Source organism: Puma concolor, chromosome A1 (assembly GCF_028749965.1).
Source record: "Puma concolor isolate L17-30 chromosome A1, mPumCon1.1.hap2, whole genome shotgun sequence".
Taxonomy (NCBI): Eukaryota; Metazoa; Chordata; class Mammalia; order Carnivora; family Felidae; genus Puma; species Puma concolor.
This window is the reverse complement of record NC_141667.1, coordinates 146,535,811-146,552,095: the sequence shown is the minus strand read 5'-3', so window position 1 is coordinate 146,552,095 and position 16,285 is coordinate 146,535,811. Positions and strand designations below refer to the sequence as shown.

The window sequence follows — 16,285 nt, the reverse complement described above, 5'->3', positions numbered from 1 at the left end:
CCCAAAACTTTTACTTATGGGATCACACTAGGTATGCTTGTTTGCATGTTACTTGTTTTCACTTAATATTTTGAAAAGCATATAAGCACATTTAGAACAGCCTAGGTAAATGGACCTGTTCATAGAAATTTAGATTACATTCTTTATCTTATTATTGTAAACAAGCCTGAAGTCTGCTTTTCGCATATATATCAGTGTGAATGTATATGTATCTATATATAGGCATATGTATATAGATAGAATTCAGCTAATACAGTTTTCTGTTTTTTAAAATGAATAAATAAAAATCAGTTATAATTATCTTGCCAACTATTATAAATACTTTTAAATTAATAGATTCCATGAAAGCAGTGTGTTCTCAAAATAGCTTTATAAATGTTCCCTCTAGTGTTTATATAATCAATTTCTTAATATTTCCTCATTGACAATTCAAACACTAAACTAGCTGAGCCCCATTATGAATAATCAGAGATTAGTCAGAGAAACCCACACTTTTCTGTATTTTAATGTGTATGATTTATATTATGAAAAAGAGTTTGGGTAATAAAAAATTCATTCTTTGTTGATCATAAATTATTTTTTAATCATGTAGAAAGTTTACTTGAATTTCTTAAAAGGGTATATCATGCTCCAGTTAAATTTTTCAAATACACATTTACAATTTATAAACTTACTTTTTTTTTTTTTTTTTTTTTTTTTTTTTTTGCGAGAGAGTGAGGGAGCTTGAGCAGGGGAGGGGCAGAGAGAGAGGGAGAGGGAGCATCCCAAGCAGGCTCCGTCTGTCAACGTAGAGCCCAGCATGGGGCTGGATCCCAGGAGGCGTGAGACCATGACCCGAGCCAAAATCAAGAGTCAGACGCTCAACGTATCACTCAGCTTAACCAGCTGAGCTACCCAGCAGCCCCTCTCAGCCTCTTAATGTCACTCTTAAGAATCCGTCTTAAGTAGCAAATCCATCAATATGGTATCCCCCTATTTTGAATCTCTTTGTAGTGTTTTCTACTCTGATAATTTTTTCTTATTTGTTTATTGTTTCTTACCCACTCTCAGTACCTGGCAAATGGTAGGTACTCAGTAGATAGCTTAATGAATTAATGAACTAAAATTAAGCACCAGCTTCTTTTACTTATTATCTCTGAAGAAAACAGCCACGATAATTTACTTAGTCTCCCAAGTTCACTTGAATGCTATGCCCAGACATTTTATAAAGGGTTTTACACACATTGTCAGTTTGCTTGAGCTAATGAAAATGTGTTTCATTTTATCCCTATACCATTCCATTTTTTGGTTTTGTTTTGTCATTTAGGTTAATTGGAGGATCTGACAACAAACTGATTTATAGACATTATGCAACATTATACTTTGTCTTCTGTGTGGATTCTTCAGAAAGTGAACTTGGCATTTTAGATCTAATTCAAGTAAGTTAACACTTATTGTCTTAATACCATTTTTGGCATTTATATATTTTAAAACTTGTATGCTCTAAATTTTCTAAAATGATGTTCTGTTTGGTAAGAAATAAATTGTTGCATAGTAGATATTAGATGAGTGAAATGGGGACTAAGGTGCTAAAACACATGGGTAAATTTAATCAGATTAAGACTAATCACAATTAATTTAATCATGCCCTTTTTTCTTGTTAACGTAAGTCATGCAAGAAGCCCATGATTCCGGATCTCTTACCGTGTGTATCCAGATCTGATCCCCAAACCCACCCCTCCCTGCCTCCTGAAAATCTTTCTTAATGTCCCTGGAACTCAAGGTCGGTCATAAGCACATTCCCCTGTATCTTCAACCTCTTTGTTAATGTTGCCTTCACTTTTTTCCTGTAATAAATTACATCTGGCTTCCCTGCTGACACTACCTGTAACCCTCTCAAGTAATAACAGTCCTGCTCTCTTCTCTTCATACTGCTGAGCCTGCTAGTGTTTTCTTTGCTTCTTGTTGCTTTTTCCAGACCATTCTCTTGTTTAAAATGCCTCCAAACTTTATTTCTTGTTTGTAAACTATACCACCTTCTCTGCCCATCCTGTTTGAGTAACCTCTCATCCCCACCTCCTATTTGTTGGGGATTTTATCAAAAACTTTCAAAGGTCTGAGATTCTACCCCACTTGCAAGCTAACAAGTTCACTACCACAGTGTCGTGGATGCCGGCAGAGGACAGGAGACTTCTGGATTAGAAACAAAGGACTTATTCCGAACAGCACAAACAGTAGACATAGTAACAGCATTTGCTTACTCTGGATCCCCATGCCAATCTCCAAAGTTGCCAAAGGGTGACGTTAAGAGGGCCAGATGATACCTGTACAAACAGTGGATTGAGTTATAGAAGAGGAACTGGAATCTTTTATACTGGACACTAATCATGTCGGCCCATGTCCTGGAGGAAAAGAATATCTTCCATGGGTATAGATAAACCTACCTGTTGCTTTGGAGAGAAATACTCTCTATTTTCTGGGGCTGTTTTCTTATACAGGCTTGCTTAAAAAGATAGTCCGCAAAAATAGCAGTCTGTACCTCTGCTTTTATTATATGCAGAAATGGCAGACCCATGGGGTCTCCTAAAAAGTTTACTCTTAGCTCACTGGCAGTCACTGGTACTACTTGTGTTCTAATTCTTGGTGATTTCAGTATTCAGTATTCATGTGGATAATTCTCCCAGTACCCTGGTGTCTTCAGACTAGTATTCCCTTTCATTGAACTTTTGCCCTCTGCTGCACCTGGTGTTCATTTCTAGACCTTGTTTTTGTCCAAACTGCCATTCTCCATAATCTCCATTTCAGTTTCCCCTCTGTCTACCACCTTTCTCCATATCGCAGTTTCTATTAATGCAATAATTCCTTGAGCCTGTTGGGACCTTCAGTCTTTTGAATCTTAGCTTTTTTTTTTTTTTTTTTTTTTTACTGTCCATCTTCCTGATGTCTTATATTCCTTACCCCACTTCAATTCCATGGTCAGTCGTGATAAATCATAGTCTGGTATACACTTAGCTCCTTTGTATCCAAATGTCTGAATGTACTTGTAGAAAAAAAACAAACATAGCCATTCCACAGGTCTCACTTTTTTTTTTTCGAGAAAGAACAGAATATGGGTATAGTTTTTAGAAATACAGAGGTATATATATGAGAAGAAAGATCTAAAAGAGTAAAAAGTGGTTTATTCCCCACTGAAAGTACCCATCAGGTGCCTAGTACAATAAAGTTCAGAATGGTGGATCCCTGGGGCACCTGGGTGTCTCCGTCAGTTAAGTGTCTGTCTCCGGCTAGTGCATGATCTCATGGTTCATGAATTCCAGCCCTGCTTTGGGCTCTGTGCTGACAGCTTGGAGCCTGGAGCCTGCTTCAGATTCTGTCTCTCCCTCTCTCTTCTCCCTCCCTCTCTCTCTCTCTCTCTCTCTCTCTCTCTCTCTGTCTCCCCTTCCCCTGCTTGCACTCTGTGTCTCTCTCCCTCTCAAAAATAAATAAATATTAAAAAAAATTTTTTTTTTAAAAAGAATGGTGGCTCCTCACCTGTATCCCCACTGAAAGCAGAAGTCAGTGCTGGAGTGGGGGCTAGACCCCACAGCTGCTCTTATTTTCATTTCATTTCATTTTTTTAATTTACATCCAAGTTAGTTAGCATATAGTGTGAACAATGATTTCAGGAGTAGATTCCTTAGTGCCCCTTACCCATTTAGCCCACCCTCCCTCTCCCACATCCCCTCCAGCAACACTCAGTTTGTTCTCGATATTTATGAGTCTCTTATGTGTTGTACCCCCTCCCTGTTTTTATATTATTTTTGTTTCCCTTCCCTTACGTTCATCTGTTCTGTGTCTTAAAGTCCTCATGAGCAAAGTCATATGATAATTGTCTTTCTCTGACTGACTAATTTCACTTAGCCTAATACCCTCCAGTTCCATCCACGTAGTTGCAAGTGGCAAGATTTCATTCTTTTTGATCACCGAGTAATACTCCATTGTATCTATGTACCACATCTTCTTTATCCATTCATCCATCGATGGACATTTGGGCTCTTTCCATACTTTGGCTATTGTTGATAGTGCTGCTATAAACATTGGGGTGCATGTGCCCCTTTGAAACAGCATAACTGTATCCCTTGGATAATTACCTAGTAGTGCAATTGCTGGATTGTAGGGTAGTTCTAATTTTAATTTTTTGAGGAACCTCCATACTGTTTTCCAGAGTGGCTTGCACCAGTTTGCATTCCCACCAGTAGTGCAAAAGGGTTCCTCTTTGTCCACATCCTCATCAACATCTGTTGTTGCCTGAGTTGTTAATGGTAGCCATTCTGACAGATGTGAGGTGGTATCTCATTGTGGTTTTGATTTCTGTTTCCCTGATGATGAGTGATGTTGAGCATTTTTTATGTGTCAGTTGGCCATCTGGATGTTGTCTTCTTTGGAGAAGTGTCTATTCATGTCTTTTGCCCATTTCTTCACTGGATTATTTGTTTTTTGGGTGTTGAGTTTGATGAGTTCTTTATAGATTTTGGATACTACTCCTTTGATACGTCGTTTGCAAATATCTGTTCCCATTCCGTCAGTTGCCTTTTAGTTTTGCTGATTGTTTCCTTCATTGTGCAGAAGCTTTTTATTTTGGTGAGGTCCCAATAGTTCATGTTTGCTTTGGTTTCCCTTGCCTCTGGAGACATGTTGAGTAAGAAGTTGCTGCAGCCAAGATCAAAGAGGTTTTTGCCTGCTTTCTCCTTGAGGATTTTGATGGCTTCCTGTCTTATATTTAGGTCTTTCATCCATTTTGAGTTTATTTTTGTGCATGGTGTAAGAAAGTGGTCCAGGTTCATTTTTCTGCATGTTGCTGTCCAGTTTTCCCAGCATCACTTGCTGAAGTGACTGTCTTGATTCCATTGGGTATTCTTTCCTGCTTTGTCAAAGATTAGTTGGCCATACGTTTGTGGGTCCGTTTCTGGGTTCTCTATTCTGTTCCATTGATCTGAGTGTCTGTTGTTGTGCCAGTACCATACTGTCTTGATGATTACAGTTTTGTAAGACAGCTTGAAGTCTGGGATTGTGATGCCTCCAGCTTTGTTTTTCTTTTTCAAGATTGCTTTGGCTATTTGGGGTCTTTTCTGGTTCCATACAAATTTTAGGATTGTTTGTTCTAGCTCTGTGAAGCTACAGGTCTCACTTTAAATTTATGATCTCCAACCTCGGTGAGTCCTTAATGCTACCCAGTAATCATATTTCCCTGATCCCTCCATCTCCCAGACTCCTGGTCAACTGGTAGGTTCTCCTTTGTCAAAGTTCTGGCACTTCTGGCGTCTTGCTTCCTCCTTCACTGAGAGAACTGAAGCCATCAGAAGAGAACTTTCATAGACTCCACATCTGGGTCCATGCACTCTGCTTTCTCTCCTGTGAGGGAGGAACTCCCCATGCTCCTGCCTAAGACCAGCTCACCCACTTACGAAGCAGTCTCCTCCCCATGGCTCTAGCACTTCTCCCTCTCTCTCCTGAATCCTTTTCCCTCTCTCTCCCCAGTCATTCCCACCAGTTCTAGTACGTTCTCCCATCTTGAAAGAAGTCCTACCCCTACTTCCCCCTTCAGCCACTGCCCCCTGTCTTTCCCTCCCTTTCTGTCAGAATGTCTTAAACAAGGTGTCAGCACACACGGTTTCAGATTTTTCTTCTCTTCTTCACTCTTTTTAAACATACTCCATTCAGGTTTTCAGCTCTGTTGTTGCTAAATCCAGAGGTTCTCATCAGTCCTCCTTTATTTGATTAAGATTCTTTACTTCCTAACCTGGCTTCTGGGACACTGCACTCGCCTGCTTTTCACCTGCCCCTAGAGGTGCTTCATTTCAGTCGCCTGGTTTCTCTGACCTCTTCTTCGGCAAGTCCTGTAGGAGACACAGAATGTGACCACACACTATCTGCACGGCCACCACACTGGTCCAGGCCTCCGTTGGCTCTTGCCTAGACTGTTAACATAGGTTCCTGATGTTCTTCCTGCTTCCACTGTCTTTTCTGTCTCATTTTTTCTTAGCAAAACAGCTGGCGATACTGTTGAAATAGGTCACCTCTTACATTCTGAATTCTCTGGTGGCTTTCCTTCTAGCTCCGAGTAAAATCCAGATTCCTTACGATTGACCCATGAGGCCCCACAGGCTCTGACTCCTCTCCCCGTACCCTTCTGCTTCTCTTACTTCATCTTCTCTCTTTCTCCCTTTTGCTCCAGCCCCTGTGGCCAGCTTGCTGTTTCTCAAATAACACCAGCCGTGCCTCCACCTCAGAGCCTTTGTGTTTGTTCTTTTTTTTTTCTTTTTTAATTTTTAAAAAATGTTTGCTTACTTATTTTGGGACAGAGCATGAGCAGGGGAGGGGCACAAGGAGTTTGCTAGAAAAATAAAATTTAGTTGCTATGTGCTAGTGATATTTTATTTTGTTTATGTATTTTTTTTATCTGAGCACTGATTCCATTGGCGAAAGTCATGAAGCTGTGTATACACTTGAGATTTTTGTACCTTTTGTTTGTGATAGTTAAAACTAACTCTGGCACAATAAACAAATGTAACTGCTACAAATAATTGTGCTGGAGTAAGATTATCATGAAGGAATGCTCTGAACATACATTTTCTTTCTCTTCCTTGGCCCCAGACAGGGCAAAACATAGGGGCATGGTATAGGCACATGGTAGTCAATTGGAGAAAGCTGCATGTAAAAAAGAAGTTTTTTTGTGCCAAATAAGTTTCATGGTTTTGCAGTCAGCACAAAGGGGGCATGCTTAGAGATCTAGTTAGTATGATAGGGTAATGAGAAATTAACCAAAGCAGAAAACTTTGGCAGTAATTCTGAGTTCCAAAGTTTAAGAACAGTAAAAGTGGCCAGATTAAGGCTTTTGGTATCAAATATTGTTAATAATGGAAGAAAAAAAAGGACAAGTGATAAATGGAGCATTTCATATGCCAAATTACTCTTGATCCATAATTTTAAACTAGGTTTTGAGAAAGAGGTGGGTGTCTGAATTCCATGAAGCCACAAAGTGATCATAGCAGACATTCTTGCTCTTTTTTTTTTTTTTTTTTCCACTTTTTAAAAATTTGTTTTTGAGAGAGAGAGAGCACAAGCAGGGGTGGGACAGAAAGAGGGGGAGACACAGAATCCAAAGCAGACTCGGCTGTCAGCACAGAGCCCTATGTGGGGCTCGAACCCACGAACTGTGAGATCATGACCTGAGCTGAAGTCCAACGGTCAACTGACTGAGCCACCCAGTAGCCCCTGCTCTTTCATTTTTTAATTGGTGGTGAGGAAATGATGCCTTTAAGATATATATGTTTGTAATATGAGGTAGAATAGAAATTTTTATAATATTTAAAGCTGTAAGAGGAAACTTCAAAGAAATTTTGAGTTTGAGGTGAATATGCCTCACGAGCCCTTAGATAGATACTTAATTTCCTCCTGGGGCCTCCGTGAGAAACACTGCTAAGTTTTATTGTGTTTTGTTTTCCCAAAGGCTTTTCTAGTAAAGAAAGAAGCAAACTTACTTATGTATGAATTAGGTAACAGTTAAGGGTTAATCAGAACCCAGTATTGCATTGCCTTTTAACTTTGTTCATTAACACATTTCTTGGTTTATCCCATATAGGTAGTAGTTAATTCATTGCACTATTATTTCATAGAAACTTTGTGTTTTTTTAGAAAATGATTTGTTAACATGAAACTGTGGTTTCTATTTCTCTCTCACTTGTCCACAACTGAAGGGAGTGGTAGACATACACACTACATTCCAAAACACTTTTTTATTTCCTTGAGCTAGCTAATGTTACAAGAGGAAAAAAAGGAGAAAAGGAATCTGTTTCAAATTTACTCTGTAAGAGAAAGATTGCAGTTGAGAAAGACTAAAACAAATATGAATTTTCCTAGAGACCAATCAGAAGTATTTTATATTTGTGTCCTGGGATTTAAGCCATCATCATTATTTCTTTGTTTCTGTGACTGATCTTAATGGTTACGATAGTTTAGTGGTTATATCTCAGAAGAGAATTATACGGGGAGTTGTCAAAGAACAAATATCCTGCATCAAATCTGAAATGAATTCTATCACACCTTTCTGGAAAGTGGAAACTGGGTCTGTGTTTTGTAAGATATTTTAGCCATTACTGTTCAAATGTTGATAATTTGTCTTGATACTAGGTAAGACACAGAAAAGAAGATTTCAGGAGTATTGTGTCACTTTCCTATTACTAATGTGGGTTAGAGCTGTTATTCTAAGAGAGTCCAATTGAGTTATCAAATGTGGATCTGTCATGTCATAAAAAAAGTTCTGTAACTTCCCTTACAGGGACAATTAAATTTACTGCTTACCACCAAAATGTTGGAGGTTCTGTGGTTGCTGTCTTTCCCCTGCGATTACCAGGGGTCGTTAAATACTTCAGAGGGAGTGCTGAGCATGCACAAGGCAGTCACTTTAAAAATGTTGGTTGAATGAACAAAGGTGGAAGGGAATAGCTTATAGCTTCTTCTGTTTCATGAAACAGCTAATCAGAAGCTTAGTTAGAGCTGATTTTCTTGCTTCGTCCATCCTCTCTCTAGCTTCAAGAAAGTCAAGTGTAATGTCAAAAGTAGAAATGGAAAATTATAAATCAAGAGAGTTTAGATCAAAACTTCTTGGTCTTGTATATTCTTTAAAGAATTGATCAGGAAAACAAAACATCTATCTATCTATCTATCTATCTATCTATCTATTTTATTTTATTTTATTTTTTTTTTCAACGTTTATTTATTTATTTTTGGGACAGAGAGAGACAGAGCATGAACGGGGGAGGGGCAGAGAGAGAGGGAGACACAGAATCGGAAACAGGCTCCAGGCTCCGAGCCATCAGCCCAGAGCCTGACGCGGGGCTCGAACTCACGGACCGCAAGATCGTGACCTGGCTGAAGTCGGACGCTTAACCGACTTGCGCCACCCAGGCGCCCCTCTATCTATCTATTTTAAATAAGTTTATTGATTTATTTTGAGAGAGAGAGCCCAAGCAGGGGAGGGGCAGAGAGGGATGGGGGACAGAGGATCCCAAGCAGGCTCTGTGCTGATAGCAGACAGCCCAATGTGGGGCTCGAACTCATGAACCGTGAGACCATAACCTGAGCCGAAATCGGAAGCTTAACTGACTGAGCCCCCCAGATGTCCCAAACGTCATCATATAATTCAGGAACATGCTAAATTTTGCTTTTTTTTCAATGTTGAAGATGATACCATTCAAATGATCATTGGGAGCATGTATTTTTATGCAGAGGTTTTGTGTTTCTGAGGTATGCATATGCTGTCCCAGATTTGACTTTTTATCTTTTGTGAAATCTGAGAGAAGGCATCATCACTAACTTCCCTGTGGAATTTAGGCCACTGTATCACCAAATTGAGTACCATCAGCCTCTGTTTTCTTTTGTTTCTTTTTTTAATTCTTTGTAAGTAAGTTGGGGAAATGGTGATCCTTTTTTGTTTCTGATATGTACTATTTGAGTGTGATATTGACTGCCATATAAGCAAATTTCAGACTTGATACCTGGCTTTTTTTAGTCTTTCTGTTGTAGCATGTCTTCATTGGCAGTGTTAAAATATTTACAGAGTGAGAATGAGAGGTTCATTAAATATTGACAGTGGTTGGTTGAGTTATTTATAAGCAGCCATATTGTCCTCAATTAATTTATTATGCCAAGCTGATAATAAATGGAGGCATAAAAGTTCACTAGATAATTCCAAATTCTGTTACAGTTTTCTGTACCGCGTGTAGCAATTACATCAGCATCAGGTCTTGTTTGGTTGTAGTCAGGACAAAATTGAGTACTAATGTTGCAGGATTTTCTACCTCAATACTCGGGATTCGTTGTCTTGCCACTTTGCAGGATGAAAGAGGTGGACAAAAATTGAGGAGCAGGCAAAAGTTATTAGAGTGCAAGAAAAGACGAGTATTAGGAGAGCTCTCTTTACAGAGAGGGGAGCATTAGAAAATGAATACCTGGAACATAAGGCCAGGGTCCTTGTTTTATAAGGTTCTGATCAGCCCCCCTTCGTGCCTTCCCCCTAGTTCCTTCTCAGGTTCTACCCTTATTGGCTTGATAGCTCTAGGTGCTGGGTTGTCCATTCCTGATTGGCTCAACTCCATTGTGTGAGGGGTCAGACTGGTCGTACTGTCCCTCGTATAACATAAGTTTCATGGTTTACTTTTTTTAGTTAGGTACCTTGATTGTCAAATTCCTGAGGGGAACCTGAGGCGGGGAGTAGGTGGGCTCTCTTACATTCTTAAGAGGAACCTTACACCCAAGGGGGTTTGCTGTGGTTAGACACTCCTAGTACTGTTACAAAATACGTGTTTTTCCCCACCCAGGGACCTCAGGTTCTAACCTTTCCCTCTCTGCCTATTTTATCCTGTCCTTCCCTATTACACTAACAGCTGAACTTTTCTTTAGGTTAAAAAAGATGTTTGATCATACATGGTGTTATAATATGTATATAAACCAGAGCTCCATGTGTAGCATTTGTTGTTGCTGTGGTACTGAACGTTAGACCGACGTTTGTGAAATTATTTTACTTATGGCTGCTGATGCTGATTGAACCAAATACTGAGCTTGTCATTTGATTTTAATAGACCTTGAATTTTTTCACCTGTATAAAGCATGCCTATTTAATTTACTTATTTATTCCTTCCTTCCTTCCTTCATTCATCCATTTATATTTTAGAGAGGGAGAAAGTGTGTGTGCACACGAGTTGGAGGAGGGGCAGAGAGACAGAGAGAGAGAGAGAGAGAGAGAGAGAGAGAGAGAGTGTCTTAAGCAGGCTCCACGCTCAGCATGGAGCCAGATATAGGGCTTGATCCCACAATGCTGGGATCATGACCTGAGCTGAAATCGAGTCAGATGCTCAACCAACTGAGCCACCCAGGTGCCCCAAGGGTGCCTATTTTAATTTGCTGCCTATAAACTTCATGAGGTTGTTAGAAAGATCAGTGAATTAAAGCAAGCTAGTTATGGTTAACATCATTCAGCCTCTGCCCCTGTACTGGCTGTATAACTTTGTTCAAGTTACTTAACCTCTTTGACCTTCATTGACCTCATCTACAAAATGGAGTGATAATAATAATGCCAACCTATAGAGTAGGTATAAGCATCAAAAAAGATACATGAAGCTTATGGCTAAATGACTGACGTGTAGTAGACAGTGGTTTTTAGCTAACTTTACCATTAAAGCGTATATTTATAAGGAAGGCATACAAAGTATTATTCCATTAGTATGCAAATTGAATTGGATAAGGAAGTTCTATTTTATCTTATTTTTATGAGAATTTGTTAATCTTTTTATCCTCTATGTTGTGTGCTTAGAATGAATTTTATATGGTGATAGAGTTAGCCACTAAGAAATTGACCTAATTGGAGGAACTTGTAAGTCAAGAATACTTAAGTGAAGAAAGATCCTGTGATCTTCCCTTTATCACATAGGAAATTGTGCTAGGTGGGTGCTGCTGGACATAGAATGGTGCCAGTGGAAGCCTCACTGCCTACCACCCCATGTCATTGTTCTCTTTTATTATAAGGCTATGCTTGAAAGCACCTTGTTAAGTAGCATACTGCATCAACTTTGGGCTCTCTAGGTTATTTTTAAGAATTATCTAGGAAGATCAGCTGACCAGCACTTAGGGACTATGGGAAGTTGCAGCTCCCCTGGGCGGCGGGTGCCGGGAGATAAACCGCTGGTCCATGGGAGGATGAGTTCTGGTGCAGTTCCTCTTCTGACGAAAGAGGGAGCCCTGGCCCAGTTGGCTTATTGTGCCAGCAATCCAGAGTGATTACTTGGGATCATTTCAGGAAAATTTACACTTGCTACACCATACTTTAACCTGAGTATTAAAAGTTTCTGTTTTCAGTAAGAGTCATTTCTCATATACATGTAAGAAACCAAAAAATGTTTCTATAAACAATTCGTTTTCTATCTTATTTTTACTGAGAAGTCTATTTGCCAATAATTGGAAATATATTCACTTTTCACTTATTTACACTGCTGCTTCGTGATAAATCTTGGTATTGAATTTGAAGATTCTTTTCTAATTTACCTGTTAACTTTTCAGCCACCCTCTAGGGAGGCATCATAGAGTCAGGTTGGTGTTTGGAGTCAAATGGCATGGATTTGAATACTGCCTCTTGCCATCTAACAGTTATATAACTTTGAGCAAATTACTTAACCGTATCCACTTATCCATTCCCAATTCTCTCGTCTGTAGGTGCTGATAGGCATACCTACCTTATCAACATTGTTGTAAGAATGAGAGCTAATGTTTATAGTTGGCATAGGGCCTAGAACATGGTAGATATGTTATTATGTAATTTCTAGTGGTGAAGAAAGTATTTAAAAAATTTTTTTAATGTTTGTTTATTTTTGAGAGAGAAAGTGTGAGTGGGGGAGGGGCAGAGAGAGAGGGCGACAGAAGATCTGATGTGGGCTCCCTGCTGACAGCCGCGAGCCCGAAGTGGGGCTCAAACTCACCGTGAGATCATGACCTGAGCTGACGTCGGATGCTCAGCCAACTGAGCCACTCAGGCACACCTGTAAAGAAAGTATTTTGGAACTCAGGTACTTAAAGTCAGAATTTTGGAACTAGAAAAAAATAAAATTTATTTTTTTCTCCTTTTAAAGTAGGTTTGAGAGAGAGAAAAAAACTCAACTTATCTTGGTGTTTTTCTTTGACTTAAGGTGAATTCCTAATTTGCCAGGGTAGGATGGTTGGTTTTCAGGGAGGGATTGGTAATACAGGAGGAGACTCATTAAGCTTGGGTTTTCAAATTTTCTTCTTCTTTAAAGTTTTCAAAAACATATGTTGAAATTATTTCATACTTACAAAAGAGTGACAAATACAATACAAAGAATTCTTGCATATCATACCTTCACCCAGATTCCCTAAATTTAACATCTTCTATAACCACAGTATAATGACTAAAATCGGGAAATCAACATCGATATAATACTATTATTTAATCTGCAGACCTCATTCAAAACTGGCCAGTTGTCCCGTGTATTGTCATTTTTCTCATTCAGAGTTTAATTCAAGTCACGTACTGCTTTTAGTTTTCACGTCTCCTGAGCCTCCCTGACTCTGTAATAGTTCATCTTTGTCTTTCATGCATTCCATGTCTTTCATATCTGGAGCCTTTGAAGAGTACAAGCCCATTATTTTATAGAATATTACTCAGTTTGAGTATACCACAGAAGCGCTGTTAACATCCTTTGCAGTGCATTGTGTCAAGAGGGACACCATCTCATTTTCTCACTATAATATTTATTCCGACCCCTTGGTTAAGACCGTGCCTGCCAGGTTTGTCTACTGTAAACTTCTGTTATCTCTTTGTGCTTGAAAGTATCTTATGGGGAATAATTTTGAGATGATGTAAATATCCTTTATCTAATCATCTTTTTGGTCATTAATTTCAGTTTGTTTCAGTGATTCTTGCCTGAAGAATTAGTGTTGTGGCGTTTGCCAAATGGTGATTTTCCAGTATGCCCTCTGTATTGACTAGTTAAAATTATATAAGGAAAATCTTTCTAGGTTTTGCATTTATTTTATTTTGTTCTAAGTCGTATCAATTGTACCATATACATGGAAGAACATTTTTTAATTATATGTGGGAGAATATTTTTCAAGATCAGATATGATTTTTAGATCAGCTTTTGCTTGTAAGTTTAAATATAATTTTAATAATCTCTCACGAGTCGCTTTTGTGCACAGAAGGAAATGACTCAGAGGCTATTTTCATTTTCAAAATTAGTATTTTGGGCACCTGGGTGGCTCAGTTGGTTGATTGTCCAACTTTGGCTCAGGTCTATGAGTTTGTGAGGTTGGCTCACAGTTTGTGAATTTGAGCCCTGCATCAGGCTTTCTGCTGTCAGCACGGAGCCTGCTTAGAATCCTCTGTCCCTCTGTCTCTGCCCCTCCCCTGCTTGTGTGTATATACGCTCTCTCTCTCTCTCTCTTAAAAATAAACATTAAAAAAACAAAATTAATATTTGGTTGAAAACCCTGATTCTTCCTTAGACTTCTAAATCCAACATACAAATCATATTAAGTCATTTTAATGGAGGGGCTCCAATATAATTAAGTTTCCTATGGTACAAGAAGTCCGCTTTGCACAATTCTGTGTTCACGTGGGTGGTAGAAGTATTGAAAGTTAGTTTTTGCTTTATACTATTCTGTATTTTCCAAATTTTCTAAGTAACTACTTACTACATTAAAATCAAGTATTATTTCCTATTGTTGGAGGCAGTATGCCTAGTGAATAAGAATTTGGGTTCTGCAGTGAGACTTTCTTCTACTTACCCGTGTTAGTAGTTAGTTGACTTTTTGCTAATTTAGAACCTTTCTTGCTGTAAGTGGCCGATAATAAAAGTATCTGCCTTATGACTTACCATGAAGGAGTAAATAAAATAATATATTTAAAGCACCTGGAACCATAGCAATGACATAATAACATGTACTCAATAGATTTTGGCTATTATCATTAACCTTTTTTTTTTTTTTTTAAGAAAAACAGAAATAAGTCACATAGAAAGAATCCTTGATGTGAACTCTTTTAGAATCATTTTGATGTGAGAGTAGAAGACAGCTTGCCCTCTCATCAACTTTTAATTTTTACATGCTGAGGTTGAGAGTTTAATCTGTGTAAAGTACTGGTATGAGGTAAATGCACAATAAATGGCTCTGTTTTTACTAAGACTGTCCTCCTCGGCATGTTAGCGTCCGGGTCAGGTTTGGTGGAAATTCGGTCCAGAACCCAGTCATATTCCAAGTCGAGTGCCATTTACACACCTTAAGCACTGTATTTTGAAGATCCTGAATCTCCATGCAGTAGTACGTACTGGAGAGTGTCCCTAGGCTGTATTCATTGTGTTCTTCAAAGGCCGTTGATCTGGTTTTAAGTTCAGTTTGCCTTCCCCAGCTCTTCTGGTACATTTTTTTTTAATGTTTTTATTTATTTATTATTGAGACAGAGAAAGAGCATGAGCAGGGGAGGGGCAGAGAGAGAGGGAGACACAGAATCCAAAGCAGGCTCCAGGCTCTAAGCTGTCAGCACAGAGCCCAACGCGGGGCTCAAACTCATGGAGTGTGAGATCATGACCTGAGCTGAAGTTGGATGCTCAGCCAACTGAGCCACCCAGGCGCCCCTCTTCTGGTACATTTTTAGTGGCGTTTTTTGGATTCTTGGCTTGAGCTAAACCAGTATCTCTCTAGAACATCTTGCTGCTGACTAAAAACAATTTTTTTTTTAGATCTCTTGCCATATTATTAGTATTCTTAAATTTGTGCCTCCTAGTTTGGGGTTTAAGACTTTTTCTATCTTATGATATGTCAATTTAACATTTACATATTTCATTTAATGTTCTAGATTTCCTGCTGAAATCTGATAGAAGTCCTCAAACTCAGAAAAAAATAATTATATTTTACCTAGAAACAAAACTCTAAAGGGAGGGTGGGGGGCTCCTGGGTGACTCGATTAGTTAAGTGTCTGACTTCAGCTCAGGTCATGATCTTATTGTCTATGAGTTTGAGCCCCTCGTCAGGCTCTGTGCTGACAGCTCAGAGCCTGGAGCCTGCTTTGGATTCTGTGACTCCTTCTCTCTCTGCCTCTCCCCCACACATGCTCTGTCTCTTAAAAAATATGTATTTTTTTAAATAAAGTGGGGGGTGGGTCTGCCATGTAAGTGATACTGCTTAAGGATATTTTGTGGCTTCTGTTTTACCTAAGGCATATTTTTATTTCTCCATATGTGTATATTATAATACTAGCCAACATACATATTCTTGAAGGGAGACATTGTTCTAAGCCCTTTATGTGTATTCATTTTTTTTGATGTTTTATTTTATTTTTGAGAGAGAGGCAACACAAGTGGGGTAGCGGCAGAGAGAGAGGGAGACACAGAATTTGAAGCAGGCTCCAGGCTCTGAGCTGTCAGCACAGAGCCTGATGCGGGGCTCGAACTCATGAGCTGTGAGATCATGACCTGAGCCGAAGTTGGACGCTCAACTGACTGAGCCACCCAGGTGCCCCGATTTTTTATTGTTTTATGTGCTTGAATTCTCTCATGAGAGTCTCAACTTAATACCCTGCTTATGTATTCCCAAGATAGCTTCAACTTGATTTCTTTGGCCTTTGTCCTCCAAGAGTTCATTTTCTTGTCATTGAGTGTGGCTTTATTTTCATCAATATATGTTTAATTTTTTTTTTTTAATTTTTTTTTTTTTAACGTTTATTTTTGAGACAGAGAGAGACAGAGCATGAATGGGGGAGGGT

The 16,285-nt window shown here is 39.0% G+C and overlaps 1 protein-coding gene across 6 annotated transcripts in view; it reads left to right on the top strand.

Moving 5' to 3' along the window:
- AP3S1 (adaptor related protein complex 3 subunit sigma 1) overlaps nt 1-16,285 on the top strand; it is a 75,199-nt gene that overhangs the window by 26,710 nt on the left and 32,204 nt on the right. For all 6 annotated transcript variants that reach the window (XR_015250728.1, XM_025923411.2, XM_025923409.2 and 3 more), the window contains exon 3: nt 1,307-1,418. Coding sequence is in view for 5 of the 6 variants with exons in the window: in XM_025923411.2 (XP_025779196.1) it covers nt 1,307-1,418 (112 nt within the window). In the remaining variant the exon portion in view is untranslated. The remainder of the gene's footprint in view (nt 1-1,306; nt 1,419-16,285) is intronic.